The sequence below is a fragment of the Miscanthus floridulus genome, chromosome 4, assembly GCF_019320115.1.
Source record: "Miscanthus floridulus cultivar M001 chromosome 4, ASM1932011v1, whole genome shotgun sequence".
NCBI classification, from domain to species: domain Eukaryota; kingdom Viridiplantae; phylum Streptophyta; class Magnoliopsida; order Poales; family Poaceae; genus Miscanthus; species Miscanthus floridulus.
In genome coordinates this window covers 87,955,359-87,976,459 of record NC_089583.1, presented here as the reverse complement: position 1 = coordinate 87,976,459, position 21,101 = coordinate 87,955,359, and the positions used below count along the sequence as shown (strand labels likewise).

The 21,101-nt window shown below is 43.7% G+C and overlaps 1 protein-coding gene and 1 pseudogene across 1 annotated transcript; one reads left to right on the top strand and one right to left on the bottom strand.

Moving 5' to 3' along the window:
* The first annotated feature begins 937 nt into the window (after positions 1–937).
* Positions 938–1,461, top strand: LOC136548768 (EG45-like domain containing protein; annotated as a pseudogene).
* Positions 1,462–4,253: 2,792 nt separating this feature from the next.
* LOC136552003 (pirin-like protein At1g50590) lies at positions 4,254–6,785 on the bottom strand. The gene is made up of 5 exons (XM_066543547.1): positions 6,141–6,785; positions 5,971–6,020; positions 5,790–5,857; positions 5,099–5,265; positions 4,254–4,958 (listed from the first exon to the last, which is right to left on the bottom strand). Exons 1-5 carry the CDS (start codon positions 6,227–6,229, stop codon positions 4,448–4,450), a joined length of 885 nt encoding a protein of 294 aa, XP_066399644.1. The 5' UTR covers positions 6,230–6,785; the 3' UTR covers positions 4,254–4,447.
* Between the last annotated feature and the right edge of the window lie 14,316 nt (positions 6,786–21,101).

Here is a 21,101-nt window from a genome sequence, read left to right as displayed (position 1 = left end):
GTAGTTCCAAAGGCGCCAATTGCAAGTTGTCAACGGTGGTTTTGAATCTGTTTGCATTCTCCGCTCTAGAAACCACTCCATTCCTACGCTTCCAAAGTTGCCAGCAGCAGAGCGCAATGAGGATGCTGAAATGCTTAGCTGGGATGGCTGCTGGCCGTGGAATTAAGCTGAGGTCGTCATTTAGCAGCGAACTGGAGTCTGATGGCCGCTGCTTTGTCCGCAGTCCCGGCCGGACACGGCAGGAACTCTCCAGACGCCGGAGAAGCCAAACCGGCGAGGGATGCGAGGACTCGAGCAGGCACCGGGCATCAGCCAGAGCTAGCCGCCCGACCGTGACGGCGACATGTTAATTAAGGTCGCGCGCACCATGCCCGAAGAACATCCTTGGGCCGTATCGATCCCGAGGGTTGGAACAGACCTCACTCACTCTCATAGCCTTAATTTTAGTGCCCACTAGTAGAGGATAAGGATGCCTCGATCATATCGTGATGAAGTAGTAGGACTGTAGTTGTACGGAGAAAGTAACGAGATGTGTAGTGCGATGTGGATGTCCATACACTACTTTGGAGCTTAGCTGAGACATAACTTGGCTCTTCCTACATCAAGTATGAGTACTGTGTAAGAGTAAGTACTAGTAGTATGTTCTTGCTCTGGGCGGCGTTGCTTTGCCCCATCTGGGACCCCGCAGCTCGCCTATAAAACGCGCCGTGGATCCCGGTTATAGCTTCGTCGCACACCTCTCGTGGGCGAGTGAGATCGAGTAGGCGAGCATATATACGTGACCTAGGCCAGTTCATTTGAGCTTATCAGCCAGAATCAGTCCTACTTTTCAATTATAGAAACATTGTTTTTCTCTTACAACAAATCAGCCCTACGAATCAGCCGTAGCAGCAATAAGTTCTGCCGAACGGGACCTAGCTTGTGGACGACGGTGGTGGCAATGGCGATGCCAAAGGCAAGCTCCATTGTGCTGGCTGTGGTGCTAGTCCTTGCGATGGCGGTGTTCCTGGGTCTCGGGGACTACAGGATCCGCGACTTTCTACACCCCAAGCTACACACGTACGTCCCAATTAAATAAGCTGCTTCAACGATCAGTCAGTTTAATCTTGTAATCTACTAGATCGTATCGCTTGCGTGCGTGCATGCAGCTTCGGCTTGCTACGAGAACCAGGACACAAGGGCACGATGATCGCGGCGGCGAGCGAAGCCTTCTGGAACGGCGGCAAGGCCTGCGGCGACAAGTACGTGGTCACGTGCACGGGCGCCACCAACGCCGGCGTGCCGCAGCCGTGCACCGGCCAGAGCGATATCGTGGACCTCTGCCCCGCCGGCAGCTGCCGGGCCACCATCGACCTCTCGCAGGAGGCCTTCGCCATCATCGCCGACCGGAACGCCGGCAAGATCAAGGTCGAGTATAGCCGGTACGTCGCGTTATATTGTATTGCTTGCGTCTATAGCTAGCTGAAATAGTGTACTCCTACAAATGCAACCTCACGTCACAACTCATCACAACAGACTATTTGACATATATACACATGGATAATGCCTCTTGACGATTAACTGACATTTATGTGATCATTCACATGTATATAGGATCTGAATTTCGCAAGGCGGCGACTACGAAGCAGGAGTATTTCGTCGAAGAGTAAATCGACTGGGCGAAAACAACAAGAGCTTGAACCTTGAAGCGAATGTGTGTGCTACCCAGCTACGGATCACTAGCTGCATGTTGTCCTTGTGTGGGGAAACTGACATGAAAAAGTGTTGCCCCTGTTTGGTTTGCATCTTAATAACGAAGCATATTGTTAACCAAAAAAAAAACGAAGCATATGGAAACCAAGCCAAAAAAATTATTGCCTGCAATATAAATTAGCTGACATCGCTTTAGCTAGGTCCATCAAAGACAATATTATAACATTTATAAAAAAAAATGTCAGTCACTTGTGTGAAACCAAATGATCCCTAGTTGGTTGGTTTGGACCTTGGTCTGCTGCAGGCGGAAGTGGGCTTACCGGTCCCAGCAGCTAGACGGCATGCTTAGTACCGTAACACCATAATATAACCTATTAGCCCACCAGATATGGGCATGGACCAGGTGGTCTTTGCTGCCCTCGTCCTGACGTCCTGTCGTTGCCGCGCTGCACGCTGCTCCTGCAGTGCGCAGCGTGCCCACCTGGCCTCCTCGCCTCTCACCGCAGGGAGAGAAGCGCGATGAGCCTCGCCTCGCCTCGCCGGTGCCGAATATCCGACAAAGGTGACCAGAGGAAGGGTGAAGAGAGCGTATTCAAAATTTATTCCGAAATAGTCATGGTCCTACAATCACCCTCCGAAACACTAAATCACTTGACAGTCACGCCCTCAAGCCAACTGGTGGCTGCATGTTCTTGATGAAGACCAAAGAATATGGTGGGACACCACAACACCGGAAAACCAACACGCAACATTGAAACCCGAACCGGAGCTCTCAACTCCAATCACAATGAAGCAAAAGTCCAACTCAAAACTGTCAAAGCCAACGGGTGACTAGAGAGTTGAGAAACCTTCTTAGTCACACCTTGAGCCCATGGAACAAACGGGACACAAACGGAGCAAAGAAACTCACAAAACCTGAAACGAGCACTGTACAATGACTTAGTCAGCTTACCCTACTCCCCAAATCGTCTTAGCCTACTCCAGTCAGCTTAGCCTACTGCTCAGAATCAGCACGCAGCCCGCAAAAGAAAAATGTTGAAACCCAACCAAATGACCTCCAAATGCTATGAAATTTTGTGGAGGTTCACAACATTATAAAGATTGCCTCCACCAAAAATCATCTCAAAAGAAGGAAGTCAAAAGAAGGAAGTCGACAAAGTCGGCTACGCTGACTTTGCAAGTCGGCTTAGCTGGTTCTTGCAGTTTTCAGCACAAACCTACTCCTCCAAAAGCCAAATCTTGATCAAACGGAATCAAATTGATCTCAAACTTTGCTCAAGTGTTTCTAGGGATGTTGGTAGGATATCCTCAGAACACCAACCCCTGAAACAACTCCAAACTACGCAGATCTAAAAATCCATTGAAGGAAATGAGGTTTTCTCAAATTTCCTCTTAAGAGTGTAGATTCATGCTCGTGGTGTTTCTGCTCAAACCACTTGGGAGATAGCTTCACTAGAAGTCTTTGCATGGATCTGAGCACTCAAAATAATCCCCAAATCCCTGGAACTCAAAAACCCACAAAAGGAGGAGAGAGGGGGAGAAAGGGAAGGGAAAACCACATTCGAATTATCTCAAAACAAAGATCAAGATCTCAGAGAACATGATTGCTTTATTTCCGAGATCTACTAGGTCTGGTACTTTATACACGAAAGATTATCACGGACAAATGTTATTACTCACTTCATATGCAGATCTCAACAACAGGAAACTAAAAACAACTTAGGCCTTGTTTAGATATAGTCAGATTCGTATCAATCCACATGTGTTGAGGTGGATTGGAGTGGAACTTGAACTAATTTCCACATCAATCCACCCAACACATGTAGATTGGTGTGAATCCAACAATATCCAAACAAGGCCTTAAACTACTACCGGTGTCTTAAGCTAGGAATGAAAGCCAGAGAGAAAGGCTGGTTAGGAGTAGTCATCCTCTTATTTGTAGAGCTATTACACAGCCCCTAACATGCTCTTAGATATTTTAGATGAACTACTTAATCCCATGGCCAAAATGGTCTAAATTGAGATCAAAGCATCCGATGGCCACAAGCTCTTTCACGACTTTGCTTTGTCTCGACACAAGCTTAGCGATAACGCCACGTGTGTCCTCCCGTTCCCGCCGAAACTCCAACTAGGTTTTGAGGCTTAAACTTGAAAACCGTCCGCCAGTGGTTTTGAGGCCCAAACCATCGAATCGAAAGCATATCCACTACGCCTCCTCCGCAATCTCGACATGTGTCACCATCGTCCTCGACCACCCGATCACCAAGTCTTCTAGCGCCTTCGTTTGATTTGGTCAACAGTCATCTTGACTTGGTCAACACAGTCTACTTCTCATGTACTCTTGCTTGTTGATGTTCGCAAGGATCAACATTTGACTGGGATTCTTTTTGTTTTCAAGACACTTTTATGAACATTTGGTAATCTCGTTATTATTCATAAAAATTAATTTATTGCAAATTTATCCCGACAAGGGGGCATGCTCCTCGGCCAGAAGCGCTGTCCACGGCGACGTAATTTTTTCCGTCGTTCGATCGCGGGATGGAGGGTGCTGATTCCTTGAATTAGCTTCAGATGGTGCTTAGTTTCTAGCTTCCATTGGCTTTAGTCTCCTATGTCACTTGTATGTACACAAAGCGGCCCATGTTGGGCTGTTAAATTGAATGCAACAAGCTAGAATAGAACGATAATAACGGCAAAAAGAATGAAAATAATCTATTCATTTTCTTTCTTCATCCTGTGCTCTTTCTGTTTCGCCCTACTCTACGACAAGCGCTACCATCGCCTGTGATTTCCAGTGCCTGGCCTTCTCAAATCCATTGGCGTAGCGCTCGAAGTCGTTGACGGTCATGTCGATCTCCTCCTCGGTGTTCATGACGAACGGGCCTAGCTGCGCGACGGGCTCCCCGATGGGCTCGCCGCCGATGAGCAGGAAGCGGAGCGGCCTGTCGTCCGACTTGTTCCACACCTCGAGGCCGTCGCCCTGGCTGAGCAGCAGCAGGTGGTGGGCGCCGACGGGCGCGCCCCGCTCGGCCCCGAACACGCCCTCGCCCTCCAGCACGTAGGCGAAGGCGTTCCACGACGCGAGCACGGGCTGCCGCACCACGCCGCGCGGGCGCACCGTGAAGTCCAGGTACATGGTCGGCGTCCGAGTGCACACCGGCGACTGCACGCCCATCGCGTGGCCGGCGATCACGCGCACCGTGACGCCGTCGGCGGACGTGCACGCGATGTCCTTGCTCTGGATTTCCTGGTACCCGGGCTCGACCCTGCACGCACGCAGGCACGGACGTCGTTTTCCCATCAAGCTCATTCCAACTTGCAATGATTGACAACACGATCACGACGGAATTGACACTTGGCTCTGCGCCGTGTCGAGCGTCGAGACAAAGAGGAAAGGCTGACGTACATTTTGTTGCCGGAGGAGAGGTTGACCCAGAGCTGCAGGCCCTTGGACGTGCCGGGGCCGGCGGGCATCTCGGAGTGCACGATGCCGCGGCCGGCCGTCATCCACTGCACGTCGCCGGCCTTGATGGTGCCACGGTGGCCCTCGAAGTCCTCGTGCGTCACGGCGCCCTGAAACAGCGTTCCATGCCCGCCCACCCACCCAAGGGGAGGAAGTCAGAACTCAGAACTGGACTGTGACCCTGATTCTTTTTACACAAGCTCATTACTTTTGTTATCAGGAGTCAGAACTACCGATACCAACTGATTATGACCCTTTCACAAGTTTTTTCAAAGACCAAACACACACAAATTGTTTACGGGGACGATGCTACTATTGGTAATGGCTTTCTGGTGCCGTGCCCATCCCTTAAGCGCGGAAAAGCATCGCAACGCGGGTGGTGGTTGACGGGCGCATTGAGGGGGAACCGGGGCCCGTCGGGACGGATTCTTCGAGTGCAGGGGAAGAAACTTTCAGGGCAACCCAACCGCTGAAATATCATGCATTCATTTGGCGCTGTTGACAAACGACACCACGCGGTTCGTTTCCTGACGCCCGCTTGGTTGCCAACGACGCTGCCGTCTTTACGGCTCAATGGGTCAAGCAAGAAGGAATGCCTTTTGCGTTGAAATGGTGGAGTGGAAGTTGAGCATACCTCAAGCATGTAGGTGACGGTCTCGAAGCCTCGGTGTGGGTGGTCGGGGAACCCGGCGGGAGCAGAAACTGCGCGGAATTTAGGCAAGGAACCGGTTAGTTCAGCCGAGATGGGGGCATACAAAGATGAAGATCGATCGTTCAGAAAGAGAAGTAAAGGGGCCGAATGGATGGGAGCTCACCGGAGAACTCGTCGAGGACAAGGAACGGATCGAAGTACCTCAGCTCGAACCTGCGCGGACCGAATTCCATCCCCAATCAGCAAACCAAGCCAAGAAATGCCGGCTCCTCTCCATGGCATGCAGGCAATCCTAAAGGCTTATGTCACCTGAAGAAGATGAATGAGACCTACCTGCCGATGCTGCGGCGGACGACGGCGCCGACGCCCTCGTGCTGCGGCCGGGCCAGGAACTTGCGCACCACCTGCCGGGGCTTCTCCATTGCCGCCACACAGGCACAGCAATCTCCCGCCGCTCCAACCTCCTCTTCTCTGCTTCTCCAACCGCCAGCAGCCGGCCGACCCGTGTTCTTGTGCGAAAGTACGACGACGATGGCTTTGCCGTTGCCGTTGCCTTTGCGGTCCGTTATATAGGAGCACTCGTAGGAGGAGCAGCTGCAGGGCTAGCAGGGGAGGCGCGCGCGAATCCGCCTTGATTCCGTTACGCCCCCTAGGTCAAAAGCGACAGCTGTTCTCGCCCTCCTGGCCTCCTCCCTCGTTTTCCTGGCCGCTCTCCTGTCCTCCTGTAGGTGTGCGCGAGAATTTTATATAAAACATGACGCCGTGAGGCCGGCGTGGGCGCATCTCCCCAAGTCCTCCTCCCTCTTGGACGTCCCGCTCCGCTGGTCACGCTGACGCAAGGCGCAGGTAATGCCCCCGTCGCGACGCTCCGCTCCGGTTGCATACGCGCGCCTTGTGACAGCGTCGCATCAGCAAGCGCCAAGCGGGCGTGGTGATCGGTCAAGACTAACTCCTCGCTGTTAAAGAGCCACGTTGATGGCCCTTGTGGACTTTGGAGGATTATTACTGGAAGGTACTCCGGCTGTAGTAGGAAAAACTTTTTTACTGGAAACCATAGACCAGATTAATGTTCTATTCGTTTGGCTTATAAGCCATGGCTGAAAGTAGTGTTATCTTACGCGTAACTTGGACGAGCGCCAGGGCAGGCAGGGGGCGCGATCATTGCCTGGGGTTTTTTTGTTCTTCCAAGCAACGCTTCCATGACCAGATCACCGGAGCGAGCGGCTGCCTCATCGATCTCATGGCTATGAAGAATCTCTGATTCGGACTGACAGAGAGGGGTTTCACACGGCCTGACAGAACCGACCGGGCTGGTGATGCTAGCCTGACGTACAAGTGAGATCACACTCGCCGGCAGCGGCAGCTAGCTTCCCAAGTCGATGATCTCTAGCTTCGTGGGGGTTTCCTGGATGGGTGGATTCGCCAATTGGCATGTGCCCGGCGGGCAGCAGCCCAGGCGCCCGGTGCCATCCATTTCACATGGAACAGCTGCTAATCGCCGGGTAATCCAGGGCATCGTTATCATAGATAAACAAAAGGTGCAGATTAGCCGCAGGTGATGTATCTCACTCGAGTAAAGTCTTTTTAGTAAAGTCTGTGAACTTAAAGTGGGGAGCAGAAATGGAATAGCCCGCTTGGATCCCTTTCCTCCTTTCAGGCCACCCAACGAACGGCCCCGCCCATAGATTGATTCGTGTTGTCTGTGGACTGTGGGTCCTTCCGAAAGCTTCTAATCAACTTAGGGCTTGTTCGCTTGCTTGTATACAACCGTAGATTATAAACTGAAATAGTATTTTTCTCTCACACCAAATCAACCAGTAGTAAATAATCTATGATTGTTTACGGCTTACCGAACAGGCTATTATTCTACGCGCAGTTGGCCACAAAAGGTAAGATATTTTGGGGATTTTGGTGATCGAAATGCGTAAAATACCACCACATGGTCAGTGCACACAATCCCATTTCTTTATGTAGCAAGTCGTTTTGACTGACTGAGTTTTTTTTTTCTTGGTTGATCTGGAGTTTCAGACGCTATACATAGCCGAGAAGAATTGAAGACGATGACATTGACAGGCATGCCTGGAGGTGATGCTGCCGTCAGGATCGGACGACCGTGACAAACAAATTTTAACAAGCAGTTGGCAAACTGCAGCGGGAAGCTTTCTTTCATGGTGCGCGAAGATGAGACGGAATACGTGTATACGTGTTCTTATCAGCTAAAGCTCTCGCCTACTCCTAACCTAGTTGGCGTCTATCATCAGCCTGACGTCTGTGTGAGTCACGACGACGTTATGTATCAGGAGTTTTGGACACGGGGTGAGACGTCCGTTGTCTCGCATTCGCATTTTCGCGTGTCCAGGCCATCATTATAGGGACCCCTTAGCTTACTCCAACAGAGGAAAAAACCTACTACTTACTACTTTTATGTTGCTGCTTATAGGAGTAAACGATGTACTAATTAAGACTACTAGTCACTTTATTAGGAGTGCTGCCTTGAACTCACAGTTAGCTTACCAGAAACATACTACTACGTTCTTGAGTTTTAAGCTTTTTTTCCTGCTCTCAGGCGAACCTAACTCTTGATCACAATTTGAAGTACTAGTTCATTATATTAACCCATACTCTGGCAAGAGTTAAAATCTTATGAGACACAATCACATAAGCATTAGATTAGATATTCATGAATCTATACTTTAGTTTTGAACTTTTGATCTTATTAGTTGTTGCAGTTATTTATTTTACGAGTTAAGTTGAAACTCCTGTGCTTATTATATCCTTTTTATCCATTATCTATTCATTGAAAAAAAGATTCTAGGTCATAGGCTATACGTTTAGTAACTGCGTCAGTATAAATAGTCGTCTCAGTCTGCATTGCAGCATTCAAGATACTCTTTTTACTATACCAAAGAACTATATGTAAAACTTTATTGTTTTGTGAAAACATAGACTACTTAAAGTTATTAAATTACCACTATTGATATGATATGATGTTTTAGTAAAAATATGTGACTTATTTAAAATAACAACTTTAAAAGATATTGTCATGGATTACTAACATAATTTAAAGTGAATTGTTAGTGGCATTGTTGTGTGGCTTGTTAAAGGAACATTTTCTAGGTTTGATGAATAATTAACTAAAATAAATATTTATCCTAACTTATGCATGTTTATTTAGTCTATATGCTAGCACATAGCATTGTGCTTTATTTTTAATTTTATAACAATGATAAAAGTGTGTAATTTAGATGCATATACATAGCATACTTTATGACTATAGAACAATTTTTTCATAATAGTTTATATGAGTATTTATACATAGACTCAAGGGATGCTGTAGTTTATTTTTATAACAACATAGTAGATGGTTAATTTAGATACAAATTCAAGGTGACACTTTATATTATATTTCATAATGATAGAGTTTAGAAATTTAGATTCATACTCAGATGCAAATTTAGGGCTTATTGTAAATTATCTTTCATAATAACACATGTCGATAATTTAGATAAAAATTCAGGGGGTTATTTCAAAATTATCTTTTACAATGACATAGATGGGTAATTTAGATGTAAATTTAAGGAAGTTAATTTATGTTCTTTCACAATGAAATAGGTTAGAGGTTTTTTTTGTTATTGTGAGAATTATATAATTTCTTTTTCATAGTATGTCTTGTGTACTTTGGGGTCTAGAATTAATAATACTCCAGTAAGATAAGATTAACATTGGCCTTGCTTATTTTAAAAGAATTTAGTCACAGTCCATACGGGTAAGTTAACTGATAGCTCGTTTTCATCACAGGAAGCTTATATTTTGCTCGCACGTGATTGTATCTCCATTAGTTGTGGCTTTGGAGCAGACACGCACCATGTCCAGACACCTCACCTCACTACCTCAGGGTTAACCGTTGAAGCGGTTAGCCCATACATACGCCTGCTCATGTTTCCTCAGCTAAGCTGCTCGAGTGGGGTCTTGGCACTGTTAGTGTTAGGCTTACCCATCCGTGGCACTCGAACAGGCGCACACGACAGCACGCGTCCTAATCGTCGTGCCGTCCGTTCTCGGTTACACTTGAAATCCGTGTTGGCCGGCACATGAGCCTCGGTCACTCGCGGGCCGTTGGGTGGTTTGACAGAGCTCCAGACAGGACCGAAAATTCTTGCGCTGGCTGGGCCCTCAGTGCAAACGGGTGCACCTACGGGCCTTGGGCTCTAGATTTCGATGGTTGACAGACGAAAGTAAAACCCCCAGAGGCCCAGAGACATTCACTGTACTCGCATCTGCCGGCCCACATCAGGAAATAGGCTCAGTTTTTTTTTGGTTCTCTATATATACTACTAAAGAAATTTTGGTTTTATTTATCTGTTGGTTGTTTGATGTTCAACGACATTTACACAGAAATTTTTTTGCGCATGCATACAAATTTGTAGGTGTTGGGGGCACCTAACGCGGTGAACGAGGAAGGACGACCTTGATCCTAAATTGCACTAATATAATATCGTAGCTCGTAAATCACGGCATAGCGACTAAAACCGACATGGGCATCTCTGGCGTATGACCTTTGCGACCGTTGAGAATTATCAGGGTGTCTTTTCATCCCTCTCTCTTTCCCTCTGGCCCATGTCGGTTTTAGTCGCTATGCCGTGATTTACAAGCTGCGATATTATATCAGCGCGTGCTCCCCACTGTCGCTAAGAAGCCAGAAGTTCACCGGGGGACTGGCTCTATTTTCTAACAGGTTATCAGCGCGTGCTCCCCACTGTCGCTAAGAAGCCAGAAGTTCACCGGGGGACTCGCCGGAGAGTTGGCCGGCGTCGCTGTCTCCCCTTCACGCATGTTGCTTCCCTCGTTGAAGAAGAGAAGGCCGTGGAAACGGAAGAGGCAGAGGGCTCCAGTGGAGAAGATGAAGAACGGTGGCTCTGGATCCGTCCTTCGGAATCGGTGGCTGTAGGAGTCCAGGATCGAACAAGAATCGTAAACACAGATATTAATTTCTTCGATTCGTTGTTTACTTATCTTTTATTCTCGGCGAGGCGCGTGCCCGATGTGCCTGGCGGCCATGCGCTCTGGCGGCGTCGCTCAGAGTAGAGGCGACGGCGCCCCTTCAGTCGATGTAGGCAGTTGGCGGCCTCGCGCCGCGGCTGGCCCCTGCGCCCGCGGCCAGGCGGCCTCCGCGCCCCGGTCCCGCGCAACTGCGCCCGGCTCCCGGCGGACGCCAGCCCGGCGACTGGCTGGACCCCGCGGACAGAGGCCCCCACACGTGCGGCTCCTGAGCCCGTGGGCGTCGGCGACCCCGCACCAGCGGCGTCGCGTGGCGGTAGGAGGCATCCCCACGCCAGGGGGGGGGGGGGGGGGGGGGGGGGGGGCGGCTTGTTGCGCCGCGAGGGCCTCCTGGCCGCCTTGGCCCAGCGCGCGGCCCCCGCGCTACCGGGTGGTGGCCAGCCTCAGCTATGTTTTAGCCCTGGATTTTAGCATAATTCATCACTGCAATATATATCGTATTTATACAGGATATAAATGCTATGTTTAGATCTCGGATCTAAATAAATTATGATGCAAAGTCTTTACCTAATGTAAAATATATGATTTTTAGGACCTACAAGTCTTTAGAAATTGCATCATAATATACTATATTAAGTATGAATTTACTATTATAATATTTAGATATTTTTTTTTATCTATAATCTCCTGTTTTAGTCACATACTTTAACAGTAGTGCTAGGGTAGAGTTTTACTCCTATACGATTCGTTAGACCAGAAAATGATTCATGTATAAATATCCATAGTTCGTCGGTTTTGTTGCTTGGCAATTAATTTTAATTGCAACAAAATCTGATCCTCTTAATTAATTGATAGTTAATTAAGGTCGGATGATTTTAGGCTCATATGAGCCTAATCTGAAAAGGCAAAATGGCAGCCAAACCATTTTTGCTAGTAAGGCTAACATAGGAAATGGATTTTTGCTTTGATCCTATGGGATTTTGTATAATTATGCCACTAGCCAACTATATCACTATGTGCTTAGTAAGTTTCATGTTTTAACAGTATCAGTACAATACTTTGTTGATCTTGTTAATTTGCTAATTTTTACATAAATTGCATTTTAACATAGGTGAATTCTCTTAATTAAGTATTACTTAATTAATAATAGATTATGCAAAAAATTTCAATGCATATCTTGGATGGGATCATAACACAAGTGATGGAGTCTTAGGCATCGGCTGTGCTTAATTCTTCTTGAATTATTCGATCTAGAGACCATGCCTATGGTAGTGAGTATTCACCCATTATTGAGAGGTCTACATCATGTTTATTTAAACTTGATGATTACCTACATTGTGTTGTCTCAAATAAGTGTTTTGGAAATATAAGAATGGTTTAGTTTTATAGCAGCAAATTATTTGTCTACTGCTGAGAGATCTCCTCTATGTTTCGGACATAGAGATTATCTACAATGTGTGTGCCAATATTAAATGATTGTTCTTGAGGTCTACACATCTTGTGATTACCTCTAATTGTTGTGAGGTTTACAGTTTTATTGACAACCTCCAACTATCCAAAACAAAGTGACCAGATATAGAACCCTCTAAATTTTGCATTGGATACAACATCACCATAGTGATTTTTAATTTACCTTAGGTGTAAATTAATTAAATCAATGGTCTATCACACGTTGTGGATACTGACTTCAGAGGAGTCTAATGAACTCACTCTTGATGGCATCAATATCCCACATAGACAGTGGATATTGACATTGGTTTTATCCCATAGACTAATGGAAGCATTTAATGAACCTCAATTAGGGGTTGCTTTCATTATAGATCAAAGAAAATGGTGCTTTATTGTTGTTAAGGCACTACATCCATCAAGGTTTTCGATAAGAATATCTTGTGGAAGGAAATGCACATTCTTCGTGGCTCACTCTTTAGGAGTTTTATGAACAATAAATAAACTCATATAGCTTAAGGCTAATCATGAGTGGATCATGTCTCTAGTTTTTCAAACTATTGAAGAAGACTATGATCATATTGTTCATACAATTTGCTTCCACTAGTAAAAGCAAAAGGCCTAATATGCAATATGAGTGATGGCAATGTGTACCCAAGAATGACAAAGAGTAGTGTCATATATATGGTTGTGTTTAGCATAGCGCTAAACAATGCCGTACTCTTAAATTTGTAGTGATCTATAACAACATTCTATAAGGGATGAAACAAGAGCTATAGAAATAAGATATGAAGGGTGCTTCAATCTCAAAATCTGAAGCTACATAGAAGGTTAGTTGTTTATGCTGGATCTTATGGGATCACATAACAACATTTCTCATTTTCTCGTAAAGAGAACATCACATAGATGGACAACATGATCATTGAATATGCTTCGAACGATTTGTTTTGAGATTTGGGATAATCTCATGGTCCATTGATAATATGTGATAATGTCCATCGAATATGTTGTAATACTTGTGTTGTCAATGCATAACTATTGTGGGTATCATATCGATGTATTTGATACTCGACAATATTTATGGATTTCTATATATTAGACAAGAATTTTATTGAATTCTTGTCATATATAGATAGATTGTATGGGAATCTTTCCAATGTGGAAATGGTATGTGCCTAGTGGACATTTGTACCACAAACTCTATAATTAGGGAAGCAAAATGTTTCTGGTTCTTATGACAAGAAGAGGGAATATTTTGGCCATCGCTGATGTGATGCAATGATAGTTTGGCCTATTTCGCCACCATCATTCTTCCTATGGATACTGAGTTAGTAATTGAGGATATTTAATTATGTCTTAATTCAACTCATATCTTACTAATTATAGAGATATCCAAATGTGTTTTCATATAAAAACACAAAGAAACAACATTGGATATGGCATATATGTAATGAGATAAGTCTCGTTTTGGTTGTATTATGAATACACTTATCCTCGTACAACATGTTGCGTATAAGGTAATTTTTAACACTATTGATGCATTCCAGATTTGGAATGATCAACTTGGCCATCCAAAGGGATTGGTGAAAATTATTAGCAATTCTTTTTGTCATGTGTTGACAAAATATCGTTGGCAGTCCTCTAAGGGGTATTCCACGAGGGTAGATTGATCGGCAGAGGTGCGCATAATCAAGAACAAGAAGGCAACAGAGATACAAGAGCTAGACAGATTCAGGCCATCAGCACGACATAATACCCTACTCCTATGGTCTGTTAGTTTATATTAACTATTGTATGATATTGCGTGTGATCAGATCTGCCGTCTAGGGGACCCCTGCCCCTCCTTATATACTCTGGAGGGGTAGGGTTACAAGAAAAATATCCTATATGGTATTACAATACTTATTGTAGCCTTGCGGTGCACGCCTTGATCTTATGGGCTAGGCCACCTTTGGGGCGCGGCCCATGTCTTATCTTGTGGGTACCGGGGGTCATATCCCCCATAGCTAGTCCTCAAGCGCCTTGTATCCGCTTGGCGATGCCATCTTGATTAAGTCCGAGCAGTTTAACATGAAGCCAACCTATTAAACTAGTGACCTAGGTGGTGAAAGTTGAAGCCGACCAGTTAAACCAGTGACCTAAGCGGTGAAAGTCATAGCCGACCAGTGTAACCAGTGACTTGAGCGGTGAAAGTTGTAGCCGACCAGTGTAACCGGTGACTTGAGCGGAGAAAGTAAGAGCCGACTAGTTTAACAGGTTAATCGATCTCGGACTTAGCCAAATAAGGCTTGCCAGAAGGATGTAAGGGGCTCAAGATAAAAATTTAAAAAATATCCACCTTAGGCGAAGTGTACCATTTAGACTCTGTTTGCGAGGAATCATCCATGATTTAGTCAATAAGGAGGGTAAATCAAGAAAAGAGCACTACATTCACTGCTAGGTGAAGTGTAGCCACTTAGTCCCTGAGCCTGTTGGAAGATGGAGAATGAATCTTGTAGCAGGGTCAAAGAAAATAAGCTTGAAAGCATGCCAATGTCATCTATCATGTGCGTATTGAGACCCCGAACGTGCTGCCCAAGATTAGCACCCTGATCCAAACAGAATGGAGCAACTTGATAGCACACTGATGAGACGTAGCAAAACTCAATCGCCAAAGGAATCCCTAGCTTAGCTAGTGACCCTTGCATGAAGAATCTAAACACTGAGGGGTCCCTAGCTTAGCTAACGACACTTGCATGAAGAATCCGAACGCCGAGGAGTCTCCAGCTTAGCTGGTGAGCCCCCAGCATGGCTGACGATGAAGCAATGAATAATCCAAACGCTGTGAAGTCCCCAGCTTAGCTGGCGAGCCCCCAGCGTAGCTGATGATGAAGCCCATACGATGAGTAGTCCAACCAATTGGTCGGCGGTGAAGTGAACGCCGAGCAGGAGTGAGTGCCGAGCAGTCTGACCAGTTGGTTAGCGGTGAAGTCCATCCGATAGGTGGTCCAACCACCCAGATGATGATCATCTTGTCTAGTCCCTGAGTGTAAGCTCATTGATCGAAATGTGCCCCTGCGAAACAAATGTGTAGAAAGGGTAGTATATGATGTAAAAGTAAAATATATGAACTCTAGAGAAAAATCAACAATGGTGATGAAATAGCGTATGTAGCTCGGTGATCAATTGGTGTGAACACTTAGTGTTATTCTAAAGATGTATTTATATTTAATATAAATCATCCGACCAGTTAGTGTGTAGCTGAGTCTCCAGCCCTAGCTAGCTTGCTAACAATAACACGGAGCGTGGAGCCCCTGTGTGTGTAGGAAGAGCAGGGTGTCGCTAAGGAGGCACTGCCGACCATCCCAAATGTAGAGGGCAGGCGCTCGTGCACATGTATGGAGAAGCCAGAGATAGGGCCATCTCTGGAAACATCTGAGCGTCAACATGACTCTTTGGGGATTTGCTTTAGGTGTAGTTTGTATGTCATCTTCAAGATGGTATACATGGAAATTTAATGGAGTGTCTTAAAGATACTAAACATGGAGAATGACCGGAGAAATAATAATTGGAGAAGCACCGAGGAGAAAATTGTATTAAATACGTATACATGAAGAGTACTTATCTTTAGTCAGAATGGCTGGTCGGCAGCGTATGACATTATCTGGTCGGTGAATTTGTCCCTTAGGGCATCCTGATGGATGTGGCCGTATCCCCTAGAGTTTGCCAATTGGCTTCCAATAGATCAGAATCGGAAGGTGGTCGACGCCGAACTAGAGTGGTCAGAGCCAATTCCGTGAGGGAGAGGCAGTCGGTGAGCTTCTGACCAACCTAATCGATGGATGCGATTAGATCATCATTGCCGACTTGCTTCCTCGAGTAGCGGGGCAGCAGGCGACGAGTTGTTGGTGAAGACAACCTCAGAGGTGGTTCTAAGATCGGATCTACTGTTGCAGGCGTTGGTGTGGTCGGCGCAGAATCGATCTGCACTAGCTTGAAGATCTCTCTATCTCCGTCAGCATTGATGACCCAGGAGATCGATCCAACTGTAAAGATCTGGCCGGGCTTTGGAGAGGACGAAGAGCCTAAAAAGTGTACCATCTTGTTTGTTATGGAAACAGCACGCACACCCCTACATAGCACGCCAACTGTCAACAGAATATCATCGGTAGTCCTCTAAGGGGTATCCCACAAAGGTAGATTGATCGACACAGGTGCACGTAATCAAGAACAAGAAGGCAACAGAGACACAAGAGTTAGATAGGTTTAGGCCGTTAGCACGACATAAAACCCTACTCCCGTGGTCTGTTAGTTTGTATTGGCTATCGTATGATATTGCGTGTGATCAAATCTGTCATTTAGGGGACCTCTGCCCCTCCTTATATACTCTAGAGGGGTAGGATTACAAGAAAAATATCCTATTTGGTATTACAACATCTTATTGTAGCCTTGCGGTGCACGCCTTGATCTTATGGGCTGGGCCACCTTTGGGGCACGACCCATGTCTTGTCTTGTGGGTACCGGGGGTCATATCCCCCACATCATGTTTTCCCCAAAGTGTGGATATGATAAGTGCCATAGGGAAATAGATTTTAAGACCCTCTTATCTTAAAATCAGATTGAATGTCTTAGATTCCTTAACCATATTCAAGAGAATATGTGTGGGTCCGATACAAAGATTATATGGACAGTTTAGGCATTTCATGGTTGTGAAGATACATCTATAAGATGATCTAGAGTGTGTGAAGTATCCACACTCAGCCATGCATTTGGTAAATAATGGCTCATGTTGTGAGCTCATTATCCTAAACACTACTAAATTTTTGTGCCTACAATGACAATTGTTTGGTATAACAAAAGTTTAGTTACATATAGAAAAGGATAACAAAATCTATGAAGTATGACATGGTCATAGCAGGACCATTATTAGTGAATTGCTATTTGCCAACTTCGTGTTGGGGTCAGGTAGATTTACACACTTCTGACTTGAGATTAGCTGCATATCCCCTATATGCATTTAGTACGTGGGAATCCTTGAAGATTTTCTTATTTGTGTAAGATTGAGTATGTTGTATACCTACCAATCTCATCACCACAACATGCATTGATGGGTACACATAGGAAACTGGGGATCAATGTGAGATTTTAATCTTCATCAATTGTTAAGTATCTAGATCTCTCATGGAGGATCTATTTACGACCCGTATGCTGGTTTTATTTAGATAATGAGCATTTCTAGGCATTAGAGGAGATTTGATGTAGCATATATAATGCTAGGAAATTATTTGGAATGCATAAGGCATTTCAAGCTCAAGATCACGTACTAAATGTTGAATTCAAAGAATTGTTGATTTGCATAATATTGCAAATAAACTGCCAAATGCATTTACTGATTACTAAGGTGTCTATTAAACTTGTTAAACCATTGCAAGTATGTGCCAGAAAGAGTGGTGGTACCAAGTAAAACCACTCAACTCCTAATTGAGAATAAGAGGGGGAGTAGTATGGCCATAAAGCAGGATTATTTAGGCTAGCAATAGAAGGTTTCCTTCTAAGATAGTAAATGCATGTCAACCTATGATTGGTGACACCTTGTGGGTAAAATTTGGTTATTACCCAGTGGATGGATGTCATCCACAACCTAGCTTAGAGGTGCACGTAAATACTGATGCTGGGATATCGGAAAGCCAGACTCTCATTTTGGGAAGTCACGATGAGTCATTCATGGTACTTTGAGTTTTGATGGACTGGAGAATTATATCATAGAAAGGCTATATGTGTCGACATGTACTTCTATGAATAAACTATATACAACATTCTAAGTTATCCAATCAATAAGACCATGGCAGAGTGTTTTGCTCACTCTTACTGGAACTTGTTGAGTGATGTAATACATGCAGAGATAGTCTTGCTCACCAGAAAAGAGGTGTTTTAGGCTATGATGCCAACACCTCATGGAACCTTTACTGTGTGTACAAAAGTGTTTTCGTCCTAAAATGAATTGAGAACAATGTGGTGGTGAGATCAAAGCAAGACTAGTAACACAAGGGGTTTATGCAAAGCCCAGACATTGATTTTTAATGCAAATTATTCTCCATAGTAAGTTATAAATTTCTAATACTATCTTTGATCGACAGTACAAAAGCATCTATCTTTGCAGTTGGTAGTTGATAGATATAGTGATTGCATATATTTATATGATCACTTGATTTGGTGTATTGGTGAAGCTTCCAGGAAGGAGTTCACATACCTAACCCTCATATACAAAATCATAACATATATTGTGTATAGCTTAAGTTAATATATGGCTTCAAGCAGTTAAGTCAAATTTGGTACAATTGACTTTGTGTGTATTCCCTAAACTGAAGGGATACAAGATTGATTACACGTGGTGTTCATTTTGAAGTCCTTGATTAGATTTCATAGTGTTATTTGATAGTCAATAATCTTGACATCATTAGTGATGAACACATGTTAATAGCACGTTGTAATCTAAAGATGGAGTTTGAGATGGAAGATACGGACTAAACCAAAATTTCATTTTGTGTTTATGATCCAAGCATCTTCTCTTAGGATTTTATACAAAAGCTATCTATATCCAGATCATATTGAGTGATTCAATATGAAGGTATCCTATGGTTGTTCTACCTCATGATAGAGGAAGATTGTTTTATGCCGTAGTGACTGAGATGAGATATTGGAACATGCGGTCCATTATCTCTGTGCTATTTATGCGCTAATATATCCTGCAAAAGTTCCCGGCTGGATATTATTTTTGCAATGATTTGCTATCTAGTAGTAGCGCTACTCCTACTAAATGTTGGTGGATTGAAGTTAAGAATATCTTTTGATATCTCAAATAGCACATGTGGTCTTGGTGTAATCCATGATCCAATTATGTGGATATAATGATTCTAGTTATCTATAAGATCCTCAAATTCTAGATCATTGAAATAGGTTTTACATGAATATAGAAAGACCATTTTGTGATAGTCTTTCAATAGACATTTAGTGGTCAATTCCATTAATCATTCTGACATTGTATTGTATAAGGCTTCACATAAATGTGTATAGCTTGATAGAATGATATATCACATACTGAAGTTATGTGGTGTTGATTCTATGAATCAATGGTCATTATCTATAAAGGTAATGCAACTTGTGTTGTCTAGATGGAGACAAGTTATACCTAATGCAATATTTTGCACTAAGATGGTTCTGTTCCATAGGTGATATGGGCATATGAACATTCGCAAACTAAGTCTTGTGATAATCTTTTGGAGATATTCACAGAATCTACCATACTCCACATTTCTTATGTGTTGAGGGCATTGGTACAAATTTACTTCAAGGTTTGCTAGTATCAGGGGGAGAGTCTCTCTGATTAATAACTTGTTGTAAACATCATATTGCACTCTTTTCTTTGTATGAGTTTTTCCCTTTGGGGTTCTCATATAAAGTTTTTAATGAGGCAATATCAACACAAGGTTATGTCATATCATCCATTTTTCCCATAGGGGTTTTTGGTTAATGATATTGGAACAAAAGATGCATTGCACTCATTTCTTTATGTGAGTTTTTTCTTTTGAGGTTTCTCATATAAAGTTTTTGATAAGACAATGTCAACACAAAGGTATATGCTATATCATCTAGTTTTTCCCACCGGGGTTTTTGGAAGATGATATTTGAAGCATATTAACCCTATGGTCAAGGTGTTTTTAGACTAAGGCTTTAGACTTATCCCAAAGGGTCTAATAACATTGGTGATTGTATATCATGGTGTTTCTCCTTATTTTTTCCACTGGGTTTTAAGGAGTTTTGCCTGGTATACTGGTACTACTTTGATTTTTCCCACAGGGTTTTCTAAAGATTCATAAAGAAGCATAATAGATGAATAGTAAAGACAAAAAGGAGCTAATGGATCAAGGGGGAGTGTTGAAATCATTATTTAGTGCTCAATTAGATATTATTCCAAGGAGTGTCTTTTCACCCCCTCTCTCTCACACACTTGTAACCGCCCACTTGGACCATGTATATATATGTACACACTGTTCATTGGGAATACAACAGAGAATCATTTGCATCACTCGATCTCTCTCGTTCTCTATTTTCTAAGAGCGACTTTGCGGCTTATATAAGACATATGTATATATACTCCTTTCATTTTAAATGTATAAATTTAGAATAAGTTAATTTATAATAAACTAGCTAATTAACTTATCCTAAACACCGTATATTTAATATAAAGAAATATGTACTAATTTATACTCCCTCCGTGCCAAATTATAAGTCGCTTTGACTTTTTGGTACATACAATTTGCTATGTATCTTGACATACGTTAGATATCTCTAGATGCATATTAAAATGAATGCACAAAAAAAGTAAAAGCGACTTATAATTTGAAACGGAGCGAGTAATAAACTAGCTAATTAACTTATCCTCTTGCAAGAGAGACAACTATGAGGAGTTTTGGACACAACATGGGGTGAGACGTCTGTGTTTCGCATTTGCATTTTCTCGTGTCCAGGCCATCATTATTATAGGGACCCCTTAGCTTACTCCAACAGTGGAAAAAAACTGCTACTACCTCCGTCCATAAATAAAACAAATATAATTCTTAGATTTCGAAGAGTTAAACAGTCTAAAATTTGATTAAATTTATATAAGAAATACGAACATTCATGATACAAAATGAATACTATTAGATTTGTTATAGAATATATTTTTATAATAAATTTAGTTAGAGACATAAATGTTAATACTATTTACTATAAATTTAGTTAAATTTGAGCTCGATTGATCGTCATGGATACTGTAATTGCATTCTTTTGTGTACAGAGGGAGTACTTACTACTTTTATGTGGCTGATT